The following is a 24063-nucleotide window of genomic DNA, read 5'->3' as shown; positions in this document are numbered from 1 at the left end:
GGGTTCAACTTCTCCCTTGGGCTGAGTTCTGCCGCAACAATCAGTACCATTCTTCATCTTCCTCCACGCCATTCTTCACCAACTATGGGTTTCACCCAAAAGATCCTGAGTTCCAGCCGCTTCCAGCAACCTCGGTGCCTGCAGCTGACATCACGATTCAACAGTTTTTCAAATAACTGGAAGAATGTTCGTGCAGCCCTTTTGAAAGCATCCTCCAGGTACAAGAGATTTTCAGATAAGAAGCGTAGGGCAATTCCTGCCCTTAAAGTTGGTGACCGCGTTTGGCTATCCACGAAGAATTTACGACTGCGGGTTCAGAGTATGAAATTCGCTCTCCGTTATATCGGTCCTTTTTCAATTGAGCAAGTTGTTAACCCAGTGGCTTACAAACTTCAGTTACCTCCGTTCTTGAAAGCTCCTAAGACGTTCCATGTTTCTCTCCTCAAACCAGTGATTGTGAATCGCTTCCATTCTGCGTTACCCTCTTCTCCCAAGGTCCAGACTCAACGGGGTGTTGAGTACGAGGTCGCCAAGATACTGGATTCTCGTATTAGATATAGTCATCTCCAGTATCTGACAGATTGGAGGGGCTATGGTCCTGGAGAACGTTTCTGGACAAACGCTTCCGATGTTCATGCTCCTAAGTTGGTCCAAAGATTTCACTCCAAGTGTCACTGGCCTGGACTGAGGATGTTGTGGACTCAGGGATTCTTCCGATGGTCGGGAAGAGGAACCACAACTGAGCTGGAACTGGGGTGGCCTAATATAGAATTTCCCCATACAGGACGCTGACAGTAAGGTTTGATGAAATATTGAAGAACTTTATTGTAGGAAAAGAACAACTTAAAGTCATATATCATAAAGGAACTTATGAGGGAATGTCCAGACCCATTGAAGGGTTTAGTGAGCAATGTTAGAAATGCTGGTGACTGTAGTAACTGTGGGTGATGTCTAAAAGTCACTGATACCTTGTAGAACTTGTGAGCGGTGGTTAAGACACTGGTAATCTGTAGAACTTAAGTGCAGAGGTTTAGGACGCTGATGATTTGCAGAACTTAAGTGCAGAGGTTTAAGACGCTGTTAATTTGTAGAACTTGTGAACGGTGACTGAGACGCTGATGATGTGTAGAACTGAAGTGCAGGGGTTTAAAACGCTGTTAATTTGTAGAACTTGAGAACGGTGACTGAGACGCTGATGATGTGAAGAACTGAAGTGCAGGGGATTTAGACGCTGTTAATTTGTAGAACTTGAGAACGGTGGCTGAGACGCTGATGATGTGAAGAACTGAAGTGCAGGGGTTTTAGACGCTGTTAGTTTGTAGAACTTGAGAACGGTGACTTAGGGCCCGCAGCCCACGCTGATTCCTAGGAGCACCGATGACTGGGTCGCAGAGAGATACACCGACCGCTGTGTATACTGGAACCGGTGCAGGGAGCTGGCACCTGAAAATGCCGGAGACACTGGAGTACAAGCTTCAGAGATCCTTGCCGGGAACAAGAGCGCTGGCATCTACGTCAGGGAAAGACGATACTCAGGCGCTGAGGCTCTGTCCGGCGTCTGACTTTGAATCTCCCACCACCGCTGGATTGGCGGAGCAGTCTTATGACGTCACCTGCCCCCCGTCCACGTGATGCCGGGTGTCATGGCGGCGCCCATGCCCTGGAGAACCGCCGGGAGCCGCGCCAGCCAGACGCCGGAGCCCGCGGCCCACCGAAGGCGAAGGCCGCGACACAGACCAGCAGACACGCAGGGGTAAGCGCGGCGAACGCCGCCTCTGGCGTGTGACACCAAGTTCCCACGAAAACCTAACAAGTGTCCTGGGGCCACTCCTAAAGGGGGAAGGGGAGGGGGGGAGGGTGCTGTCACGATCCGGGTACTGAGACACCGCTTTCTACCTGTTAGGGCCTTAGTTGTATTTATTGCCTGCAGCGCTGGTTTCAGCGGCCGCCTCAGTATATGTACTCACGGAGGTGCTGCGCTTTCAGCCCCGTCGCAGCCATCCCTGCCGCGCCTGTGGTCCACTGCTGGATGCGCGTCCTTGTGTGCCTCGGCCGCCACTTCCATCCCTGCGGCCGCGGTGCGTGTTTGGGCGCGTGGAGTCTCTGGTGCTGCGGCCTCCGCCGCCATTGTTGTTTGCACATGTTTCCCAGTGCTTAGTTCCCCTTCAGATTCTGTCAATGGGCGCAGCCATCTTGGACTCTAATAACATGTTACCATTTCACCTATCCGTAGTGCTGCAGAAGCCAGGGAGTAATTGCTAGCCAATCCCTGCTGTCCAGCAGGTATAAATATCCTGTCCCAGCACCCAGAAGGTTGTCAGTGCTCCAATTGTCCCTCCAGTGTTTCCAGTGTGCAGTTCTCTATGGATTCTTCTGTGGACTTCTCCTGCATTACGGCCTGACTCCCTGGTGATTCCCCTCTGCAGTGCAGTTACAGCTCTCCTGTGTTTAAGCCCTGTAGTGCAACCTGTTTCCTTTGCTCCCGCACCCAGTGCTAATGGTGTGTGATACTCTGGCTTTCCAGCAGCCACACCCCAGCTTCATCTACAGTGTTCCTGCGAACCCCAGCTTCATCTACAGTGTTCCTGCGAACCCCAGCTTCATCTACAGTGTTCCTGCGAACCCCAGCTTCATCTACAGTGTTCCTGCGAACCCCAGCTTCATCTACAGTGTTCCTGCGAACCCCAGCTTCATCTACAGTGTTCCTGCGAACCCCAGCTTCATCTACAGTGTTCCTGTGAACCCCAGCTTCATCTACAGTGTTCCTGCGAACCCCAGCTTCATCTACAGTGTTCCTGCGAACCCCAGCTTCATCTAGTGTTCCTGCGAACCCCAGCTTCGTTTACCACTTTTCCACAAACAGGAACGGCCGCGACGGGGCTGAAACTAGGGAGCCTGCCTGTGGTCTGCAGCAGTAACCATAAACATGTCCATAGTTTGTTTTTGGGTCTGTCTTTCATGCTTGGCCATAGCTAACTCTGAATTAATATTTGTAATCATAGTCTTAAATGATTTCATGCACTCCGGTTCCTGCACATTACTAACTTGTGAAGGAACTGAGCATTGGGTGCACATAAGAGACCCCTGTGAGGAAGGTGTAAACCTAGCCTTGCATAAAGTACACACAGACTTATTTGCAGACATGCTTGAGCAGAAATAACACAGATTAGTATGAAAAACATAGCAGTATTAGTGATATATGCACACTAACCCAGACTACCCTGAATGAAGTGACAGAGAGATATGGGAACCAGCACACTACACCACAGACGCCCTGCTGGGTGTACTTAATGTGTCATTTTGTATACAGGGACAGAATCGCTGTTTATGAGCTCCACCTTTCACTATAACCCCCTGGTACCAGTTACAGTGGTGATTCAGTGGGTCTTGGAGGAGCTGTCCCCGGGTGCAGCCTGTTATCAGCAGCAGCAGGAAATGGTGCAGTTTAGCCTCTGGCCCCGCCTCCGGAAGCCCCGCCCCCTTAATGGGGCACGGTCCCTGTACTTTCTTTATACTGACGTTTCTCCATTAAAGAGTAAACCAAGAGCCCGCAGCCCGTTTACCATGTTGCCAGTCTGGGTTTCCAGTGGGCACCGCGGTCCGTAGCCGGGTGATCACTGTCCCTATATGCCGCCATCTTGCACCGGGGACCCGCTAACCGGGTCCCCGGTGTAACACTCGCTGCACCACGTCTGTCTTCGGCATCTGTTAAGGGATGGTGGCATGCTGCCGGTGTGGGCTCACCCTCTGGGAGTGTGAGAAACATCACCTCAGGAGAGCAGTGTCCTGTCAGCTGGGATTCCCCCTTAAGCGCCACAACACAGGCAGACTGGTTGCCAACCAGTGTGCCTGAAAATAATAAACTAAAATAAATTTCTGAAGAAAACTCTATGGAGAGCAATAGAATGCACCTGGCTCCTTGGGCACATTTTCTAAACGGAGTCTGATAGGAGGAGCATAAAGGGGAGGAGCCAGCACACACTATTCATTTCTTAAAGTGCCAGGCTCCAGTGGACCCGATCTTTACCCCATGGTAATATATTATTCCCCAGTATCCACTAGGACTTCAGAGAAAGAGGGAATTCTCTTTTAATTTTTGTCTTGAATAGATACTATAATGGAAAACCTGAATTCATAATAAGAAAGGATGCCTAAACCGAGATGATGGAAGGCTGTTATGGAATCTTCCAAGTGGCAGATAGAGTGGTGCGTGAAAGTTTGTGAACTCTTAAGAATTTTCTATATTTCTGCTGCACTGATTAAACCACCCCTACCCACACACACCCTGCTAGCACACAATAAATCCACCACCACACACTCACACTCACCTGGTCAGCACACAATAAATCCACCATCACACACACACTCACCCTGCTAGCACACAATAAATCCACCACCACACACACACACTCACCTTGTGAACACAAAATAAATCCACCACCACACACACACAAACCCTGCTAGCACACAATAAATCTACCACCACACGCACACTCACCATGCTAGCACACAATAAATCCATCACCACACACACTCATCTTGTCAGCACTCAATAAATCCACCACCACACACACTCAGCTTGTCAACACACAATAAATCCACCACCACACGCACACTCGCCCTTCTAGCACACAATAAATCCATCACACACACTCACCTTGTCGGCACACAATAAATCCACCACCACACACACTCACCTTGTCGGCACACAATAAATCCACCACCACACACACTCACCTTGTTGGCACACAATAAATCCACCACCACGCCCACTCATCCTGCTAGCACACAATAAATCCACCACACACACTCACCTTGTCAACACGCAATAAATCCACCACCACACGCACACTCACCCTGCTAGCACACAATAAATCCACTACACACACTCACCTTGTCAGCACACAATAAATCCACCACACACACTCACCTTGTCAACACACAATAAATCCACCACCACACGCACACTCACCCTGCTAGCACACAATAAATCCACTACACACACTCACCTTGTCAGCACACAATAAATCAACCACCACACGCATACTCACCCTGCCAGCACTCATTAAACCACCCCTCTCTACACACACACTCACCTTACCAGCACACAATAAATACACCCCTCCCCACACACACACACTCATTAAACCCCCAACACACACTAGTTCTATCAACACTACATTACACAACGAGTTCCCTACACACAAACTCAGCGCCCATTAATGCTTTCTCCTCAACAAAAAGGCATAACAGACATAACTTGGCTCCATTCAGCAGCAGCAGCTCCTCAGGTTGCTTAGGTGCAGAGCTTATGTGAGTGACGGTTGGCAGCACCCCGAGGTATGGAGAGGACTGAAGGAGAGTGAAGCACCACTGCTGCTGACTCGAGTCTGTGGAACTGACAGGTGAGAGTTTAGTGTCAGGGGTTGGGGGAGACCCTAAGGCTTATCACTACTGAAAAGACATCCTTCTTTTTCTTTGGTGTACTCAGTGCCGCCCTCCAGTGGCCAGCACCCATAGGCAGCTGCCTATACACTCCTACACAAATACACTTCTGTGCTACTCTGCTCGCAGCCAATGATGTCTATTTTGCACATTAAACCCCTTAACAACAAACTCCACTGTTTGTTAGGGGTTTGATGAGCAACAGTGGTGGAAAGCAAGCTCTAAAGTGGACTACCTCCATTTCAAGTTTATGTTCTCATCCTACAGTGCTATCATCTCCCTCTCTAAACAGTCGTATGTCAAAAACCTCATATTAGATCCAGCCCTCAAACCCCCAGCATCTCTTTGCCACTGTCAACTACCTCCTCTGCCCCCCCCCCCCCAACTCCCCTCCGCGCTGTCTGCCCTTGACCTAGTCACCGACTTCACAGCCAAACTTTACGCCATATATCAAGACATCATATGCCACCAGACCCTCAGCAACCTGCCCCTTTGTTTCCCTGACCATCCCTCACCATCCTTCCTACCAACCCTGACTTCCTTTTCCCCTCTATCTGGAGAGGAAGTCATGGCCCTCATCCGTTCCCCCCCCCCCCCCACCACTTGACCCTATACCCTCACGCCTCCTCCGCTACCTCTCTTCTTTTGTCCAGGATCAGACCGTTTCTCACATTGGATACTATTAAGGCCATCCACTCACTGGTCACCTCCAGATTGGACTACTGTAATCTCCTCCTGTCTGGCCTCCCTGACAACCGCCTCTCCACTCCAACCTACCCTCAATGCTGCTGCCCAGCCCATCTTCCTCTCTAAGTGTACTACCTCTTATAAGCCCTACACTGGCTCCCTTCAGTATCTAATTCAAGCTTTTCACACTCAGTTATAAGACCCTCACCAATTCCTCTCCCATTTACACCTTATCACCCTTTACACTCCCACCACTCCTCTTCGCTTCACAATGCAGGTCACCTCTCCTGCCTTCTGATTACTTTCTCCAATCCTGCCTCCAAGATTTTCAGGTGCTGCTCACGGTCTCTGGAATGCTCTACCTCTCCCCATCAGACTCTCCACCTCTCTACAAAACTTCAAACGGACTCTCACAAGTCACGACCCATTTCTTCATTAAACCCAGCCGTCTCTCATACTAACCCTCTGTTCCATGCTCACTGTCTACCCCATCTGTGTCACCGTTGTCTGTCTGACCCTCCTCTTTAGAATGCAATCTTTCACAAGCAAGGCCATCTCACCTTGTGCTTTTCCTTCTCTTACTTGGGGGGATATCCAATTAGCAACGGTAATATACCGGGGCTAATTGTCCTGCCGCGGGCTAGCTAATTAGCCCCGATAAGCTGCGGCAAGCAGAATCCCCGGAAACAGCACTGAACCTGTGTGTTTTCGGGAGAAGGGTTTTTTTTTTATTGTTTGTTGTTGTTTTTTACAGGCGATCCATCTGGATAGTCTGTAAAAAAATTTTTAAAAAAATAAATAAAACATCAGTGAAACATCAGGAAAAAGTCTGAAAAACTGCAGTTTTTCACACCCGATGTTTTACCAGGGGTAATTGGATAGCCCCCTTAGACTATTTTCTACTCTTTACCGTGGCACCCTGATGCTTGTTTTCAGTGTCATGTCTGATGATGCCAAAATGTCTATATAGCATGTACTTCTCTTACATTGTCTTGTACTATAAGTTGCTGTTTTCCTCATTTGTGTATGTACTTGTATGAACTCTTGTAGCACCATATAAAAAAATAAGAATTTACTTACCGATAATTCTATTTCTCGGAGTCCGTAGTGGATGCTGGGGTTCCTGAAAGGACCATGGGGAATAGCGGCTCCGCAGGAGACAGGGCACAAAAAGTAAAGCTTTAGGATCAGGTGGTGTGCACTGGCTCCTCCCCCTATGACCCTCCTCCAAGCCTCAGTTAGGTACTGTGCCCGGACGAGCGTACACAATAAGGAAGGATTTATGAATCCCGGGTAAGACTCATACCAGCCACACCAATCACACTGTACAACCTGTGATCTGAACCCAGTTAACAGTATGATAACAGCGGAGCCTCTGAAAAGATGGCTCACAACAATAATAACCCGATTTTTGTAACTATGTACAAGTAATGCAGATAATCCGCACTTGGGATGGGCGCCCAGCATCCACTACGGACTCCGAGAAATAGAATTATCGGTAAGTAAATTCTTATTTTCTCTATCGTCCTAGTGGATGCTGGGGTTCCTGAAAGGACCATGGGGATTATACCAAAGCTCCCAAACGGGCGGGAGAGTGCGGATGACTCTGCAGCACCGAATGAGAGAACTCCAGGTCCTCCTTAGCCAGGGTATCAAATTTGTAGGATTTTACAAACGTGTTTGCCCCTGACTAAATAGCCGCTCGGCAAAGTTGTAAAGCCGAGACCCCTCGGGCAGCCGCCCAAGATGAGCCCACCTTCCTTGTGGAATGGGCATTTACATATTTTGGCTGTGGCAGGCCTGCCACAGAATGTGCAAGCTGAATTGTATTACACATCCAACTAGCAAAAGTCTGCTTAAAAGCAAGAGCACCCAGTTTGTTGGGTGCATACAGGATAACAGCAAGTCAGTTTTCCTGACTCCAGCCGTCCTGGAACCTATATTTTCAGGGCCCTGACCACATCTAGCAACTTGGAGTCCTCCAAGTCCCTAGTAGGCGCAAGACACCACAATAAGCTGGTTCAGGTGAAACACTGACACCACCTTAGGGAGAGAACTGGGGACGAGTCCGCAGCTCTGCCCTGTCCGAATGGACAAACAGATATGGGCTTTTTTGAGAAAAAAACCACCAATTTGACACTCGCCTGGTCCAGGCCAGGTCCAAGAGCATGTTCACTTTTCATGTGAGATGCTTCAAATCCACAGATTTGACTGGTTTTAAACCAATGTGTTTTGAGGAATCCCAGAACTACGTTGAGATCCCACAGTGCCACTGGAGGCACAAAAGGGGGTTGTATATGCAATACTCCCTTGACAAACTTCTGGACTTCAGGAACTGAAGCCAATTCTTTCTGGAAGAAAAATCGACAGGGCCGAAATTTGAACCTTAATGGACCCCAATTTGAGGCCCATAGACACTCCTGTTTGCAAGAAATGCAGGAATCGACCGAGTTGAAATTTCTTCGTGGGGCCTTCCTGGCCTCACACCACGCAACATATTTTCGCCACATGTGGTGATAATGTTGTGCGGTCACCTCCTTTCTGGCTTTGACCAGGGTAGGAATGACCTCTTCCTGAATGCCTTTTCCCTTAGGATCCGGCGTTCCACCGCCATGCCGTCAAACGCAGCTGCGGTAAGTCTTGGAACAGACATGGTACTTGCTGAAACAAGTCCCTTCTTAGCGGCAGAGGCCATAAGTCCTCTGTGAGCATCTCTTGAAGTTCCGGGTACCAAGTCCTTCTTGGCCAATCCGGAGCCATGAGTATAGTTCTTACTCCTCTACGTCTTATAATTCTCAGTACCTTAGGTATGAAAAGCAGAGGATGGAACACATACACCGACTGGTACACCCACGGTGTTACCAGAACGTCCACAGCTATTGCCTGAGGGTCTCTTAACCTGGCGCAATACCTGTCCCGTTTTTTTGTTCAGACGGGACGCCATCATGTCCACCTTTGGTAATTCCCAACGGTTTACAATTATGTGGAAAACTTCCCCATGAAGTTCCCACTCTGCCGGGTGGAGGTCGTGCCTACTGAGGAAGTCTGCTTCCCAGTTTCCATTCCCGGAATGAAACACTGCTGACAGTGCTATCACATGATTTTCCGCCCAGCGAAAAGTCCTTGCAGTTTTTGCCACTGCCCTCCTGCTTCTTGTGCCGCCCTGTCTATTTACGTGGGCGACTGCCGTGATGTTTTATCCCACTGGATCAATACCGGCTGACCTTGAAGCAGAGGTCTTGCTAAGCTTAGAGCATTATAAATTTACCCTTAGCTATATTTATGTGGAGAAAAATCTCCAGACTTGATCACACTCCCTGGAAATTTTTTCCTTGTGTGACTGCTCCCCAGCCTCTCGGGCTGGCTTCCGTGGTCACCAACATCCAAAACTGAATGCCGAATCTGCGGCCCTCTAGAAGATGAGCACTCTGTAACCACCACAGGAGAGACACCCTTGTCCTTGGATATAGGGTTATCCGCTGATGCATCTGAAGATGCGATCCGGACCATTTGTCCAGCAGATCCCACTGAAAAGTTCTTGCATGAAATCTGCCGACTGGAATTGCTTCGAAGGAAGTCACCATTTTTTTACCATGGCCCTTGTGCAATGATGTACTGATTTTAGGAGGTTCCTGACTAGCTCGGATAACTCCCTGGCTTTCTCTTCCGGGAGAAACACCTTTTTCTGGACTGTGTCCAGAATCATCCCTAAGCACAGGAGACTTGTTGTCGGGATCAGCTGCGATTTTGGAATATTTAGAATCCACCCCTGCTGTTGTAACAGTATCCGAGATAGTGCTACTCCGACCTCCAACTGTTCCCTGGACTTTGCCCTTATCAGGAGATCGTCCAAGTAAGGGATAATTAAGACGCCTTTTCTTCGAAGAAGAACCATCATTTCGGCCATTACCTTGGTAAAGACCCGGGGTGCCGTAGACAATCCAAACGGCAGCGTCTGAAACTGATAGTGACAGTTCTGTACCACGAACCTGAGGTACCCTTAGTGATAAGGGCAAATTTGGGACATGGAGGTAAGCATCCCTGATGTCTCGGGACACCAGATAGTCCCCTTCTTCCCGGTTCGTTATCACTGCTCTGAGTGACTCCATCTTGATTTGAACCTTTGTAAGTGTTCAAATTTTTTTAGATTTAGAATAGGTCTCACCTAGCCTTCTGGCTTCAGTACCACAATATAGTGTGGAATAATACCCCCTTTTCTTGTTGTAGGAGGGGTAATTTAATTATCACCTGCTGGGAATACAGCTCGTGAATTTTTTCCCATACTGCCTCCTTGTCGGAGGGAGACCTTGGTAAAGCAGACTTCAGGAGCCTGCGCAGGGGAAACGTCTCGACATTCCAAACTGTACCCCTGGGATACTACTTGTAGGATCCAGGGGTCCTGTACGGTCTCAGCGTCATGCTGAGAGCTTGTCAGAAGCGGTGGAACGCTTCTGTTCCTGGGAATGGGCTGCCTGCTGCAGTCTTCTTCCCTTTCCTCTATCCCTGGGCAGATATGACTCTTATAGGGACGAAAGGACTGAAACTGAAAAGACGGTGTCTTTTTCTGCAGAGATGTGACTTAGGGTAAAAACGGTGGATTTTCCAGCAGTTGCCGTGGCCACCAGGTCCGATGGACCGACCCCAAATAACTCCTCTTCCTTTATACGGCAATACACCTTTGTGCCGTTTGGAATCTGCATCACCTGACCACTGTCGTGTCCATAAACATCTTCTGGCAGATATGGACATCGCACTTACTCTTGATGCCAGAGTGCAAATATCCCTCTGTGCATCTCGCATATATAGAAATACATCCTTTAAATGCTCTATAGTCAATAAAATACTGTCCCTGTCAAGGGTATCAATATTTTTAGTCAGGGAATCCGACCAAGCCACCCCAGCTCTGCACATCCAGGCTGAGGCGATCGCTGGTCGCAGTATAACACCAGTATGTGTGTATATACTTTTTATGATATTTTTCCAGCCTCCTGTCAGCTGGCTCCTTGAGGACGGCCCTATCTATAGACGGTACCGCCACTTGTTCTGATAAGCGTGTGAGCGCCTTATCCACCCTAAGGGGTGTTTCCCAACGCGCCCTAACTTCTGGCGGGAAAGGGTATACCGCCCATATTTTCTATCGGGGGGAACCCACGCATCATCACACACTTCATTTAATTTATCTGATTCAGGAAAAACTACGGTAGTTTTTTCACATCCCACATAATACCCTCTTTTGTGGTACTTGTAGTATCAGAAATATGTAACACCTCCTTCATTGCCCTTAACGTGTGGCCCTAATAAGGAATACGTTTGTTTATTCACCGTCGACACTGGATTCAGTGTCCCTGTCTGTGTCTGTGTCGACCGACTAAAGTAAACGGGCGTTTTAAAACCCCTGACGGTGTTTTTGAGACGTCTGGACCGGTACTAATTGTTTGTCGGCCGTCTCATGTCGTCAACCGACCTTGGCGCGTGTTGACATTATCACGTAATTCCCTAAATAAGCCATCCATTCCGGTGTCGACTCCCTAGAGAGTGACATCACCATTACAGGCAATTGCTCCGCCTCCTCACCAACATCGTCCTCATACATGTCGACACACACGTACCGACACACAGCACACACACAGGGAATGCTCTGATAGAGGACAGGACCCACTAGCCCTTTGGAGAGACAGAGGGAGAGTTTGCCAGCACACACCAAAAACGCTATAATTATATAGGGACAACCTTATATAAGTGTTTTCCCTTATAGCATCTTTTTTATATATTTCTAACGCCAAATTAGTGCCCCCCCTCTCTGTTTTAACCCTGTTTCTGTAGTGCAGTGCAGGGGAGAGCCTGGGAGCCTTCCCTCCAGCCTTTCTGTGAGGGAAAATGGCGCTGTGTGCTGAGGAGATAGGCCCCGCCCCTTTTTCGTCGGCCTCGTCTCCCGCTCTTAACGGATTCTGGCAGGGGTTAAATATCTCCATATAGCCCCCGGAGGCTATATGTGAGGTATTTTTAGCCAAAAAAGGTTTTCATTTGCCTCCCAGGGCGCCCCCCTCCCAGCGCCCTGCACCCTCAGTGACTGCCGTGTGAAGTGTGCTGAGAGGAAAATGGCGCACAGCTGCAGTGCTGTGCGCTACCTTAAGAAGACTGAGGAGTCTTCTGCCGCCGATTCTGGACCTCTTCTCGTTTCAGCATCTGCAAGGGGGCCGGCGGCGAGGCTCCGGTGACCATCCAGGCTGTACCTGTGATCGTCCCTCTGGAGCTAATGTCCAGTAGCCAAGAAGCCAATCCATCCTGCACGCAGGTGAGTTCACTTCTTCTCCCCTAAGTCCCTCGTTGCAGTGATCCTGTTGCCAGCAGGACTCACTGTAAAATAAAAAACCTAAGCTAAACTTTTCTAAGCAGCTCTTTAGGAGAGCCACCTAGATTGCACCCTTCTCGGCCGGGCACAAAAATCTAACTGAGGCTTGGAGGAGGGTCATAGGGGGAGGAGCCAGTGCACACCACCTGATCCTAAAGCTTTACTTTTTGTGCCCTGTCTCCTGCGGAGCCGCTATTCCCCATGGTCCTTTCAGGAACCCCAGCATCCACTAGGACGATAGAGAAAAGGATAATAATAATAATACTGGGCCTGATACAGAGGTGGGACACTGTTGCTTCCACTCTAAAATCTGTTTTCGGGATCGCGGGTGCGCGATAATATGCAAATGCTTTCCCTTAGATGCCTACTTTTACCATCCATGCACACTAACATTGCCAGTGTTTCTAGATAGTTTACCATTGGGGCACCATCAACACTTGCATCTGCCTGCAGTTTCTTTACCTCCCACAACACGGCCATAAGACAAATTTTGTTGTGTTCACTTCAAGCAAATGCCCAGGAACGCCCATTGCTTTGCCTCTCAGACTCTCTCAGATACAATCTATCCCTTATGCAATAGCACTTTTGTACGTACTCTATGTAATGCAACCACCGTTTTCTGTACATGAGAAGTAGCAATTAATCAACATGTGAATTGTTCACGCCCCTGAATCAGGCTCAATGGCTATAAGGACTTTTAGATTAGATACATGGATTTATTTAATATATACTGAGAATTTCCTATAGTTTTACATAGTTCATGGAAGGCGACTTGAAATATAAAAATGTAATTGCTTCAAACATCAGTAATGTTAACACCCAAATTACAAGTGGTGAGAACCTGATGAAAGAAAACAAATACTATTGGCGAGGTATCCCTAACACTACCCCCAGCCTAATGATAACATTGTGCAAAAATCAGCTGTCTACATTATGAAAGTATACCAGATTTGTATAAGTGTGGCAGTATCTAAATCAAAAAAAATACCACAAGGGAGGTACTATTCTTAATTGCTTTTGTTTACCTAGCAGAGCATACTCATACTTAGATTCCTGTACTCATGTGTTTTCTAGATGAAGTCTCCTTTGATTATGTAAGTACTGCAAATTATTAATCATACAATTGTACAAAGCTTTTGGACATTATATATTGTATGCTGTCAAATGTTATAGTGAAAATTGTGACAAATGTCTTATATTTTTTTGTCATTATCCATGATAATTCTTGCTAATAATAAACAATTCCACCTCACTTACCGAGCTAAAGGGGGGTACTCACGGAGCGATATTCTAAGCAATCTGACTAGATTGCTTAGAATTTGAGCATGATCGCTCCGTGTGTACCCCCAACAGCGATAGCGATGCGCAGCCCCGCGCATCGCTATCGCTGGTGCTAGATTGGCCTGCATTGCCCCCCCCCCCCCCGTCTCCCCCCGCACGCTCAGCACAGATCGCGCTGTGCTGAGCGGCGGGAGAGATGTGTGCTGAGCGGTTCACTCAGCACACATCTCTCCCCGCATCGGCCCGTCTATATGGGCCATTACACATGTAATGTACCAGTCCCGTTTTTCTCTTACCATTCACATCTTGGGATTTCTGTGCACAGCTGATGTCCGTGGCTTGGAGAGTCAGCGACACATCATCGCCGCAGGCACGTAACACAGAGGATACATTGTGAAGAGCCAGTGTGAGAATCTAGAGGACAGAACCAGGATGAAGGCCGGATCAACTTAATTTAAACAAGCTCTCACAAATAAATAAATCTGTTATATTCCACACAACCATTGTGCAGTGCTAGCATTTTATCATGTGCAACATTTTATTTCCAACTTACTTGCTGGGGCTCTGGACCTTCTGTGCTCTGTGATGTGTCATCTTGATCTGTAAACACCATTTCTTCAATAATCGCCATATCTAACACACACAAATAAAGTAAAAAAAAAAGGGGGAGCGAATGAGACCAGAGAAAGTTTGGAAACCAAATCATATTTACAATTACTTTATCTCTAGTAATAAAATAATTGTTGATTTTTTTAATGGTTAAATCTTCTGTCAGTCAGTAAATCCACAAAGTACGCTGCGGTAAAATATTAGAAAAGGAATTCAGATTACAAAAACCTAATTCTGCCATTTTAAATATACGAATAGGCTTTAAACACTGACTATAATCTTAACTTCAGGTGTATTCACTTCTGCATGCAAAGTTGTGGGACACAAGCAAAGGAAAAGTCCAAGCAATAATCACAAAATACAAAAAATAGGATTTTGGTTACCTACCGGTAAATCCTTTTCTCGTAGTCCATAGAGGATGCTGGGGTCCACATTAGTACCATGGGGTATAGACGGGTCCACCAGGAGCCATTGGCACTTTAAGAGTTTGAGAGTGTGGGCTGGCTCCTCCCTCTCTGCCCCTCCTACCAGACTCAGTCTAGAAACTGTGCCCGAGGAGACAGACATCTTCGAGAGAAGGATTATACACAGATAGTGGAGAGATTCACACCAGCTCACACATACAAGGCACATCAAGCTAACTAGCTTGAAAACTCAGCAACGGCTGAAACCGTACTTGCCAAGTAACAATGCAAAACAGTGCTTACCAAGTAACCAACAAAGTTGTACTGAACTAGATATCGATTGCAGGAAAACGAAGCGCTGGGCGGGCGCCCAGCATCATCTACGTACTACGAGAAAAGGATTTACCAGTAGGTAACCAAAATCCTATTTTCTCTTACGTCCTAGAGGATGCTGGGGTCCACATTAGTACCATGGGGATGTACCAAAGCTCCCAGAACGGGAGGGAGAGCGCGGAGGCTCCTGCAGAACCAATAGACCAAACTTCAGGTCCTCAGAGGCCAAAGTATTGAACTTGTAGAACTTTGCAAACGTATTCGACCCAGACCAAGTTGTTGCTCTGCAAAGTTGTAACGCCGAGACAACTCGGGCAGCTGCCCAGGAAGACCCCACCTTACGAGTAGAGTGGGCCTTAACAGATGTAGGACACGGCAATCCTGCCATAGAATATGCATGCTGGATAGTGAACCTGATCCAGTGAAAGATAGTCTACTTAGAAGCAGAACACGCAATTTTCTTGGGATCATATAGGACAAACAGAGAGTCCGATTTTCTGTGACGAGCAGTCTTCTTCACATAGATTTTTAGAGCCCTGACAACATCCAAGGACTTTGAATAAATTGAGGAGTCAGTAGCCACTGGCACAATAGGTTGGTTGATATGAAATGCCGACACAACCTTCAGAACAAACTGCTGACGTGTCCGGAGCTCAGCTCGATCTTCGTGGAAGATTAAGTATGGGTTTTACAGGACAAAGCCCCCAATTCCGACACACGTCTAGCTGAAACTAAAGCCAAAGTGACAGCCTTCCACGTAAGAAATTTGACCTCAACCTCCTGTAGAAGCTCAAACCAGTCAGATTGGAGAAACTGCAACACCACGTTAAGATCCGATGGCGACGTAGGCGGAACAAAAGGAGGTTGGATGTGCAGGACTCCCTTCAAAAAAATCTGAACCTCAGAGAAAGCAGCCAACTGTTTCTGGAAGAAAATGGATAGGGCGGAAATTTGGACTTTATGGATCCTAACCTCAGGGCCATATCCACAGCTGTAGGAAGAGGAGAAAACGTCCCAGTTGAAACTCCACCGCAGGAAACTTCTTGGACTCACACCAAGATACATATTTTTTCCAAATACAAAGGTAATGTTTTGACATTACGCCTTTCCTAGCCTGTATCAGAGTAGGAATAACCTTGTTCGGAATACCCTTCCGAGCTAGTATCTGGCGTTCAAACTCCATGCCGTCAAACATAGCCGTGGCAAGTCTTGATAGGCGAACGGCCCCTGCTGCAGCAGGTCCTCCCAAAGAGGAAGAGGCCTCGGCTCTTCTACTAGTAGATCCAGAAGAACCGCGTACCAAGTCCTTCTTGGCCAGTCCGGAGCAATGAGGATTGCCTGAACTCTTGTTCTCCTTATGAGTTTGAGAACTCTTGGAATGAGTTGAAGTGGAGGAAACACCGCCACTGCTTGCGGGTCCCTCGACCTGGAACAATACCGCCGAAACTTCTTGTTGAAACGAGAGCCCATCATGTCAATTTAGGGTACACCCCAAAGATCTGTTACCTCCTTGAACACCTCCGGATGGAGACCCCACTCCCCTGGATGGAGATCGTGTCTGCTGAGGAAGTCCACTTCCCAGTTGTCTACTCCTGGAATGAAGATTGCTGACAGCGCCAACGTGTGTTTTTCTGTCCAGAGGATGATTCTTGTTACCTCTGACATTGCAGCTGTACTCTTCGTTCCACCCTGTCAGTTTATGTAAGCCACTGTCGTCACATTGTCCGACTGCACTTGAATGGCCCGATTTCTCAGAAGATGGTCCACCTGGAGAAGACCATTGTAGATGGCTCTTAGTTCCAGAAGGTTTATCGGCATGCCGGCTTCCAGACTTGACCACCTTCCTTGGAAGGTTTCCCCTTGAGTGACTGTGCCCCAGCCCCGAAGACTTGCATCTGTGGTTAGAGGGACCCAGTCCTGAATCCCGAACCTGTGGCCCTCCAGAATGTGAAGTAAGTGCAGCCACCAGAGGAGTGAAATCCTGGACTTTGGCGACAGACGTATTCTCTGGTGCATGTGTAAATGGGATCCCGACCACTTTCCAAGATCAAGCTGGAAGGACCGAGCGTGAAACCTCCCATATTGCAGAGCCTCGTAAGAGGCCACCATCTTCCCCAGAAGGTTAATGCACTGATGAACCGACACCCGGGCTGGCTTCAGGACATCCCGACCATTGTTTGAATCACTAACGCTTTTTCCTCTGGAAGAAACACCCTCTGCACTTCTGTGTCGAGGATCATTCCCAGAAAGGACAACCTCCTGGTTGGTTCCAAATGTGATTTTGGAAGATTCAGGATCCAACCATGTAACCTGAGAAGCTGGGTCGTGAAAGCTATGGACCATAACAGCTCCTCCTTGGACGATGCTTTTATCAGCAGATCGTCCAGATATGGAATTATGTTCACCCCCTGCTTGCGGAGGAGAACCATCATCTCCGCCATCACCTTGGTGAATACCCTCGGTGCTGTGGAGAGGCCGAATGGCAGGGCCTGGAACTGGAAATGACAGTCCAACAATGCGAAGCAGAGATAAGCCTGATGCGGCGGCCAAATCGGAATGTGGAGGTACGCATCCTTGATATCGAGGGATACCAGGAATTCCCCCTCCTCCAGACCTGATATCACCGCCCTTAGAGACTCCATTTTGAACTTGAAATCCTTCAGAAAGGGGTTTAGAGATTTTAGGTTCAGAATGGGTCTGACCGAACCATCCGGTTTCGGTACCACGAAAAGGTTCGAATAGTAACCTTTGCTTTGCTTATGAGGTGGAACTGGAACAATGACCTGTGCCTCCACCAACTTCTGGATGGCTTCTTGCAGGACAGTCCTGTCTGTCAGCAGAGCTGGCAAGCCTGATTTGAAAAATCGGTCAGGGAGATTTTGAAATTCCAGCCTGTACCCCTGGGACACAATATCTTACACCCAGGGGTCCAGACCGGATGACACCCAGACGTGACTGAAATGCCTGAGTCTTGCTCCCACCCGCCCCACCTCCGTGGCGTGCAGTCCACGGTCATGCAGAGGATTTTGGTGTAACTGAAGCAGGTTTCTGTTCCTAGAAGAGACTACAGGAGTGGACACACCGTCATTCGAACAGCGCCTTTGCACCCGCCACTGCCGATTGCCGCCCGTCGAAGGTGATGTCATCAGCCGGAAGAGCTGCTGCTGGACGCGGCGGCAGCTTCACACGCAGCGGGAGTCGGACATTACAACTGATCCCGTACTGCTAACCGGACCCATCGACGAATCCTCTTAGAGGTAGGGACAGGAAAGGCATATGAACTGTGCAAAATTCTGAATCATCATTCACACCCCACTTAAAATTCTCCTAAAGGAGTTAACATTTTTAACTAAATATTTTTTTTCAACATGTGCCACGTCATACTAGTTAGCGCTCATTTCCTACTTTAATATTAATAACATTATTGAGCTGCTTAAATTATTAGCGCCATTAAATCCCTCTCTATAGTTTGAATACATTGTTTTCAATTATAAGAGAAACCATTTTGTCAATTTATCTCTATAAACAGATATATGACATTTTATTTTAGATTCTGTCCCACTGGTGCATTCTATATTTTTTTTGTTGTGTAGTATTTTTCTTCTTTGGACCTACTGGCAAGTGGTCCTAATATATTTGCTGCAAGTGGGGATTAGGATATGATCTGCAAAATTATAATTTAAAATTTAATATTTATTTCAGCAACAGGCTTTGGGACATATAGTCCTTGTTTTTTCTTATCACAGGAAGTCTTACCTCTTACATCTTTAACTTAAACTGTACCGATAATAAGCATTCCTTTAGAATAAATACTTCTCAAGCATGTTTTATACTTCCTTCATACCTACCAACATTTGTGAATTTGGAATTGGGACAGGGATGGGTGGCTGAGGCATACTAGGCAGAGGCTTTGACCTGATCTGCTTTGTAGCAAGAAGATGGGATTTTATTGGTGCACATAATGAATACATCTACCTCTAATGCGTGAAACAGGTGAATATGTCCGTCTCCCCCCTCCCAAATAGGGACAAAACCATCCTGCTCAAATTGGGGAGTATAATCTATTTTTATGAAAGAAATTGTAGGAATAAATAATCGGTTATGTAAATGCATAGATTATGTATTATACTATTATTAGAACTTTATTTTCCATTTTTGTTATGCATTATTTACTGTAAAAAATAAAGTAATACAAGCATAAGAGTAAAAATAACCAACGATATTACAGCAAAGACATGGTGTAAAGATATCATCCTGCTAGGTATTTACAGCTTGAAATAAATCAATTTTATTAACAAAGAAGGGTAAATTTAAAGTAACATCAAACAGAGAAGAAGAGAGAAGGAGGAATCAGAACTATTGAGGCAGTGTATTCTGGATATAATCAGAGCCTGAAAATAAACGCAAAAAATAAATAAAAATACTTCTGGGTGTCAAGCAGCATTGACTGTGAGAAAGCAGATGGGTAAACAACTTGGAAACCACCCAAGTTGGACTAATAAAAGACTTCTAGGAGGGAGATTACTTGAACTCCAACAACAGGAACCACAAGGAACACAATTCATGGGATCTATCAACTACTGACATAATGATGACAACTAATGTTGCAAAAAAAAGTCTATGGGCCTAATTCAGACCTGATCGTAGCAACAATTATTAGCAGATTATTATTAACAATTGTTAGCAGATGGGCAAAACCATGTGTACTGCAGGGGAGGCAGATATAACATTTGCAGGGAGACTTAGATTTGGGTGGGTTATATTGTTTCTGTGCAGGGTAAATACTGGCTGCTTTATTTTTACACTGCAATTTAGATTGCAGATTGAACACACCCCACCCAAATCTAACTCTCTCTGCACATGTTATATCTGCCCCCCCCTGCATTGCACATTGTTTTGCCCATCTGCTAACAAAATTGCTGTTATGATCACGTCTGAATTGCCCACTATGAGCGTGAAACAAACAACAATGGAGGAGAGGAGGTGAAAGAGAAGGGGGGAAGGGAGATTTCCAGCATGCACCTTGGCAGCATTAGTCAAATGTTTTAATAAAGACTTTTTAGACTGTTTTGAGACAGATATGCGCAAGTAAGTGTGAAGCCAGTGGGAACATTATATCTTTAGAGAGCCAGAATGGTTTGGCAGAAAACAGCCAGTGATGTGCATTCCCACCAAGTTTACTGGTGCATCTCCAACAGGAATCAGAAGTATTAGCATACATCTTGTGGAGAACTACTGGGGTTCAATATCAGAACGACTATAATTTAAAGTTGGTCTCTACCACAGAGGAGCTAGTAGAACAAGCATGAGTGACTTAAACTATTTAATCCAGAGGTAACCCAATGGTCCAGGTTTTACATTTTATCCATGCTTGGTCACAGGTAAGTTCCAATATATTTATTGACAGGCAACTTTCTTCCTTGGTCCACTGCCCCTGGAAAAAATCTTTTCAGATACCGCTCCCCAGCCCTGAAGGCTGGCATCCGTTGTCAGAATTTCCCAATTTGATATCCAAAAGGGTCTCCCTTTGTACAGATGGGATGTCTGTAGCCACCAGACTAATGACCTTCTTACTTCCAGAGTAAGGACCATGGTCTGCGTTTTTATTGTCTGATGAAAACCATTCCATTTGGAAAGGATCAGACGTTGCAGAAGCCTCGAATGAAACTGAGCATACTCTACCATGTCGAATGTTGACACCAGCAATCCCATCACATGCATTGCTGCGTGAATGGATACCCTTTGACTGTGTAGCAGCTCCTGAATCCTTGACTGAACTTTGGATATTTTGGTCAGAGGTAAAGTTACTCTCTGAAGGCTCGAATCCAATACAGCCTCCAAGTGTGTCATCCGCTGTGACGGAACTAGAGACAATTTTGCCCAATTTATGAGCCAACCATACTTCTGCAGACAAGCGATTGTTGCAGAATACACAGAGGCAATTCCTGAGACTGTGCCAGGATTAAAAGGTCGTCAAGGTATGGAAAAATTCTTATCCCCTGCTGGCAGAGATAAGCTGCCATTACCACCATAATTTTGGCAAATACTCTGGGGGCTGTGGCCAATCCAAATGGAAGGGCCTGGAACGGAAAATGCTGTTGGAGGATAGCGAACCTGAGATAGCGCTGATGGGACAGTGTTATAGGAACATGTAGGTAAGCATCCTGGATATCCGCTGCAGAAAAGGAAATTTATAGTAAGAACTTACCTTTGTTAAATCTCTTTCTGCGAGGTACACTGGGTTCCACAGGGAAAACATCGGGGTGTAGAGTTGGATCTTTATCCGAGGCACCAACAAGCTAAAAGATTTGACTGTTCCCAAGATGCACAGCGCCGCCTTCTCTATAACCCTGCCTCCATGCACGGGAGCTCTGTTTTGTTTATCAGTCCAATGCAGTAGCAGTTAAAAGAGCCACATACACCACATTCTCATGACAGGAGAAGGTATCAGCGGCTACTGCCATACAAACCCAAAGAAGCTTAGTGCGTCAGGGTGGGCGCCCTGTGGAACCCAGTGTACCTTGCAGAAAGAGATTTAACAAAGGTAAGTTCTTACCATAAATTTACTTTTATGCAGCGGGGTACACTGGGGTTCCATAGGGAAAACATCGGGGATGTCCTAAAGCCGTTCCTCATGGGAGGGGACGCACTGTAGCGGGCATAAGAACCCGGCGTCCAAAGGAGGCATCCTGGGAGGCGGAAGTATCGAAGGCAAAGAACTTTATGAACGTGTTCACTGGGGACCACGTAGCCGCCTTGCTCAATTGTTCAAGGATCGCACCACGGCGGGCCGCCCAAGAAGATCCAACCGACCAAGTAGAATGGGCTTTGATGGTAGCAGGAGCTGGAAGTCCAGCCTGTACATAAGCATGTACAATCACCATTCTAATCCATCTGGCCAAGGTCTGCTTGTTAGCAGGCCAGGCACGTTTGTGAAACCCAAAAAGGACAAAGAGCGGATCAGATCTCCGAAGAGAAGCTGTCCTCTTCACATAAATACGGAGAGCCCGTACCGCATCCAAAGACCGCTCTTTGGAGGATAAACCTGGAGAGGTAATGGCCGGAAGCACAATCTCTTGGTTAAGGTAGAAAGATGACACCACCTTAGGGAGATAACCAGGGCGAGTTCTAAGAACCGCACAGTCACGGTGAAAAATCAGAAAGGGTGACCAACAGGACAAGGCACCCAAGTCTGAAATCCGTCTAGCAGAGGCAATAGCCAGCAGAAACAAGACCTTAAGAGTAAGCCATTTAAGGTCTACAGACTAGAGAGGCTCAAACGGAGACTCTTGTAAGGCATCCAGAACAACTGACAAATCCCAAGGAGCCACAGGCGGGACAGAGGGAGGTTGAATCCGTAAAACACCCTGGGGTATATTTACTAATATTCGTCTTTGTGCCGATTTTAAGGGAGTTTGATCTCGAATTGTATCGGTCGTATTTTACTGCAACTTTTTGAATCCATCTACGGTAATTTACTAAGCTGCCGAGTTTTCTATTCTCGTTTTTTCCGATGCCGATGTGATTTGTATTGTCGGGCAGTGTTTTACGGGAGTGATTAGTAAAACACTGCCAGACATAACACAATGAATCCCAGTCGGATTTGTGAGATCTGTGCAGGGCTTCATTGTGTAAAGAATGAGTAGTGTGAAAGTGTTAAAAATCAAAGCAAAAAATTGCGTGGGGTCCTGGTTGTAAAAATACAGGGGGAAAAATGACTGGGGTCCCCCCATATTTAAATAACCAGCACCGGGCTCTGCGTCCGGTCCTGGTTCAAAAAATACGGGGGACAAAAGACGTAGGGGTCCTCCGTATTTTTTAAACCAGCACCGGGCTCCACTAGCCAGAGAGATAATGCCACAGCCGGGGGACACTTTCATATAGGTCCCTTTGGCCGTGACATTACCCTCCAACTAGTCACCCCTTTCCGGGGTACCCTGGAGGACTGGGGACCCCTTAAATCAAGGGGTCCCCCCCTCCAGCCACCCAAGGGCCAGCACAGTTATTTCCCCACAAGTACCAGCATGTGGGGAAATAACGGGCCCACTGGTACCTGTAGTTCTACTACAAAAAAAATATCCTGAAAAAAACAGTACACAGACACCATGACAGTACAATTTTAATTACACACTCACATACTTACCCTCTCCAACGCTGCGATTCACGTCCACTTGTCCAGTAGAATCCACGTATTCCCTGTAAAAATAAAATTACACTTACAAACAATCCACTGTAGATCTGTCCTCTTCTTTCTCGACGTAATTCACGTAAATTCACGAAATTCACGTAAATTCACGAAAATCCGATCCTCACAACTAAAGGGGTTCCATGTTTACACATGGAACCCCTTTCTCCGAATGGCGGGACCCCCCGTGACTTCCGTCAGTGAAGGTCCTGCCAGCCAGTCAGGGAGCGCCACGTCATGGTGCTCTCCTGATTGACAGTGCAGGAGCGCACAGCCAATCAGGAGGAGCACACTGTTTACAATGTAGCGTAACGCAGCTCCATTGTAACCAATGATGGGAACTTTGCGGTCTGCGGTTAACCGCAAAGTTAATTGGGGTCACTCTTGTTCCATGTTTATCAGGAGGAGACATTCCTCCTTGGTCTACCGACCCCGAAGAGAGTGTGTTTCTCAAACATCGCGCCCCAACCCCGCACACTGGCATCCGTCGTCAGAAGGACCCAGTTGGAGATCCAGAGTGGACGACCCCTGCTCAGTTGTTGGTCCTGCAGCCACCAAGTCAGTGAAAGATGGACCTCCGGAGTCAAGGATATCATGTGAGACCTGATACGGTGAGGAAGACCGACCCACTCTGAGAGAATTAACCTCCGCAGAGGGCGGGAATGAAATTAAGCGTACTCCACCATGTCGAAAGCCGAAATCATGAGGCCTAGTAATTGCATCGCCGAGTGAATTGACACACGTGGGCGAGAGAGGAAGTATCTTAT

The 24063-nt window shown here is 47.1% G+C and overlaps 1 protein-coding gene across 2 annotated transcripts in view; it reads right to left on the bottom strand.

Annotated features, from left to right (window-relative positions):
* The window catches only part of BLTP3A (bridge-like lipid transfer protein family member 3A), a 262471-nt gene that overhangs the window by 56398 nt on the left and 182010 nt on the right, over positions 1-24063 (bottom strand). For both annotated transcript variants that reach the window (XM_063954906.1, XM_063954907.1), the window contains exons 16-17: positions 14319-14398; positions 14062-14179 (exon numbers count right to left, since the gene is read on the bottom strand). In XM_063954906.1, coding sequence (XP_063810976.1) covers positions 14062-14179; positions 14319-14398 — 198 coding nt within the window. The remainder of the gene's footprint in view (positions 1-14061; positions 14180-14318; positions 14399-24063) is intronic.

The sequence above is a fragment of the Pseudophryne corroboree genome, chromosome 2, assembly GCF_028390025.1.
Source record: "Pseudophryne corroboree isolate aPseCor3 chromosome 2, aPseCor3.hap2, whole genome shotgun sequence".
Taxonomy (NCBI): Eukaryota; Metazoa; Chordata; class Amphibia; order Anura; family Myobatrachidae; genus Pseudophryne; species Pseudophryne corroboree.
This window is presented reverse-complemented; position numbering and strand designations above follow the sequence as displayed.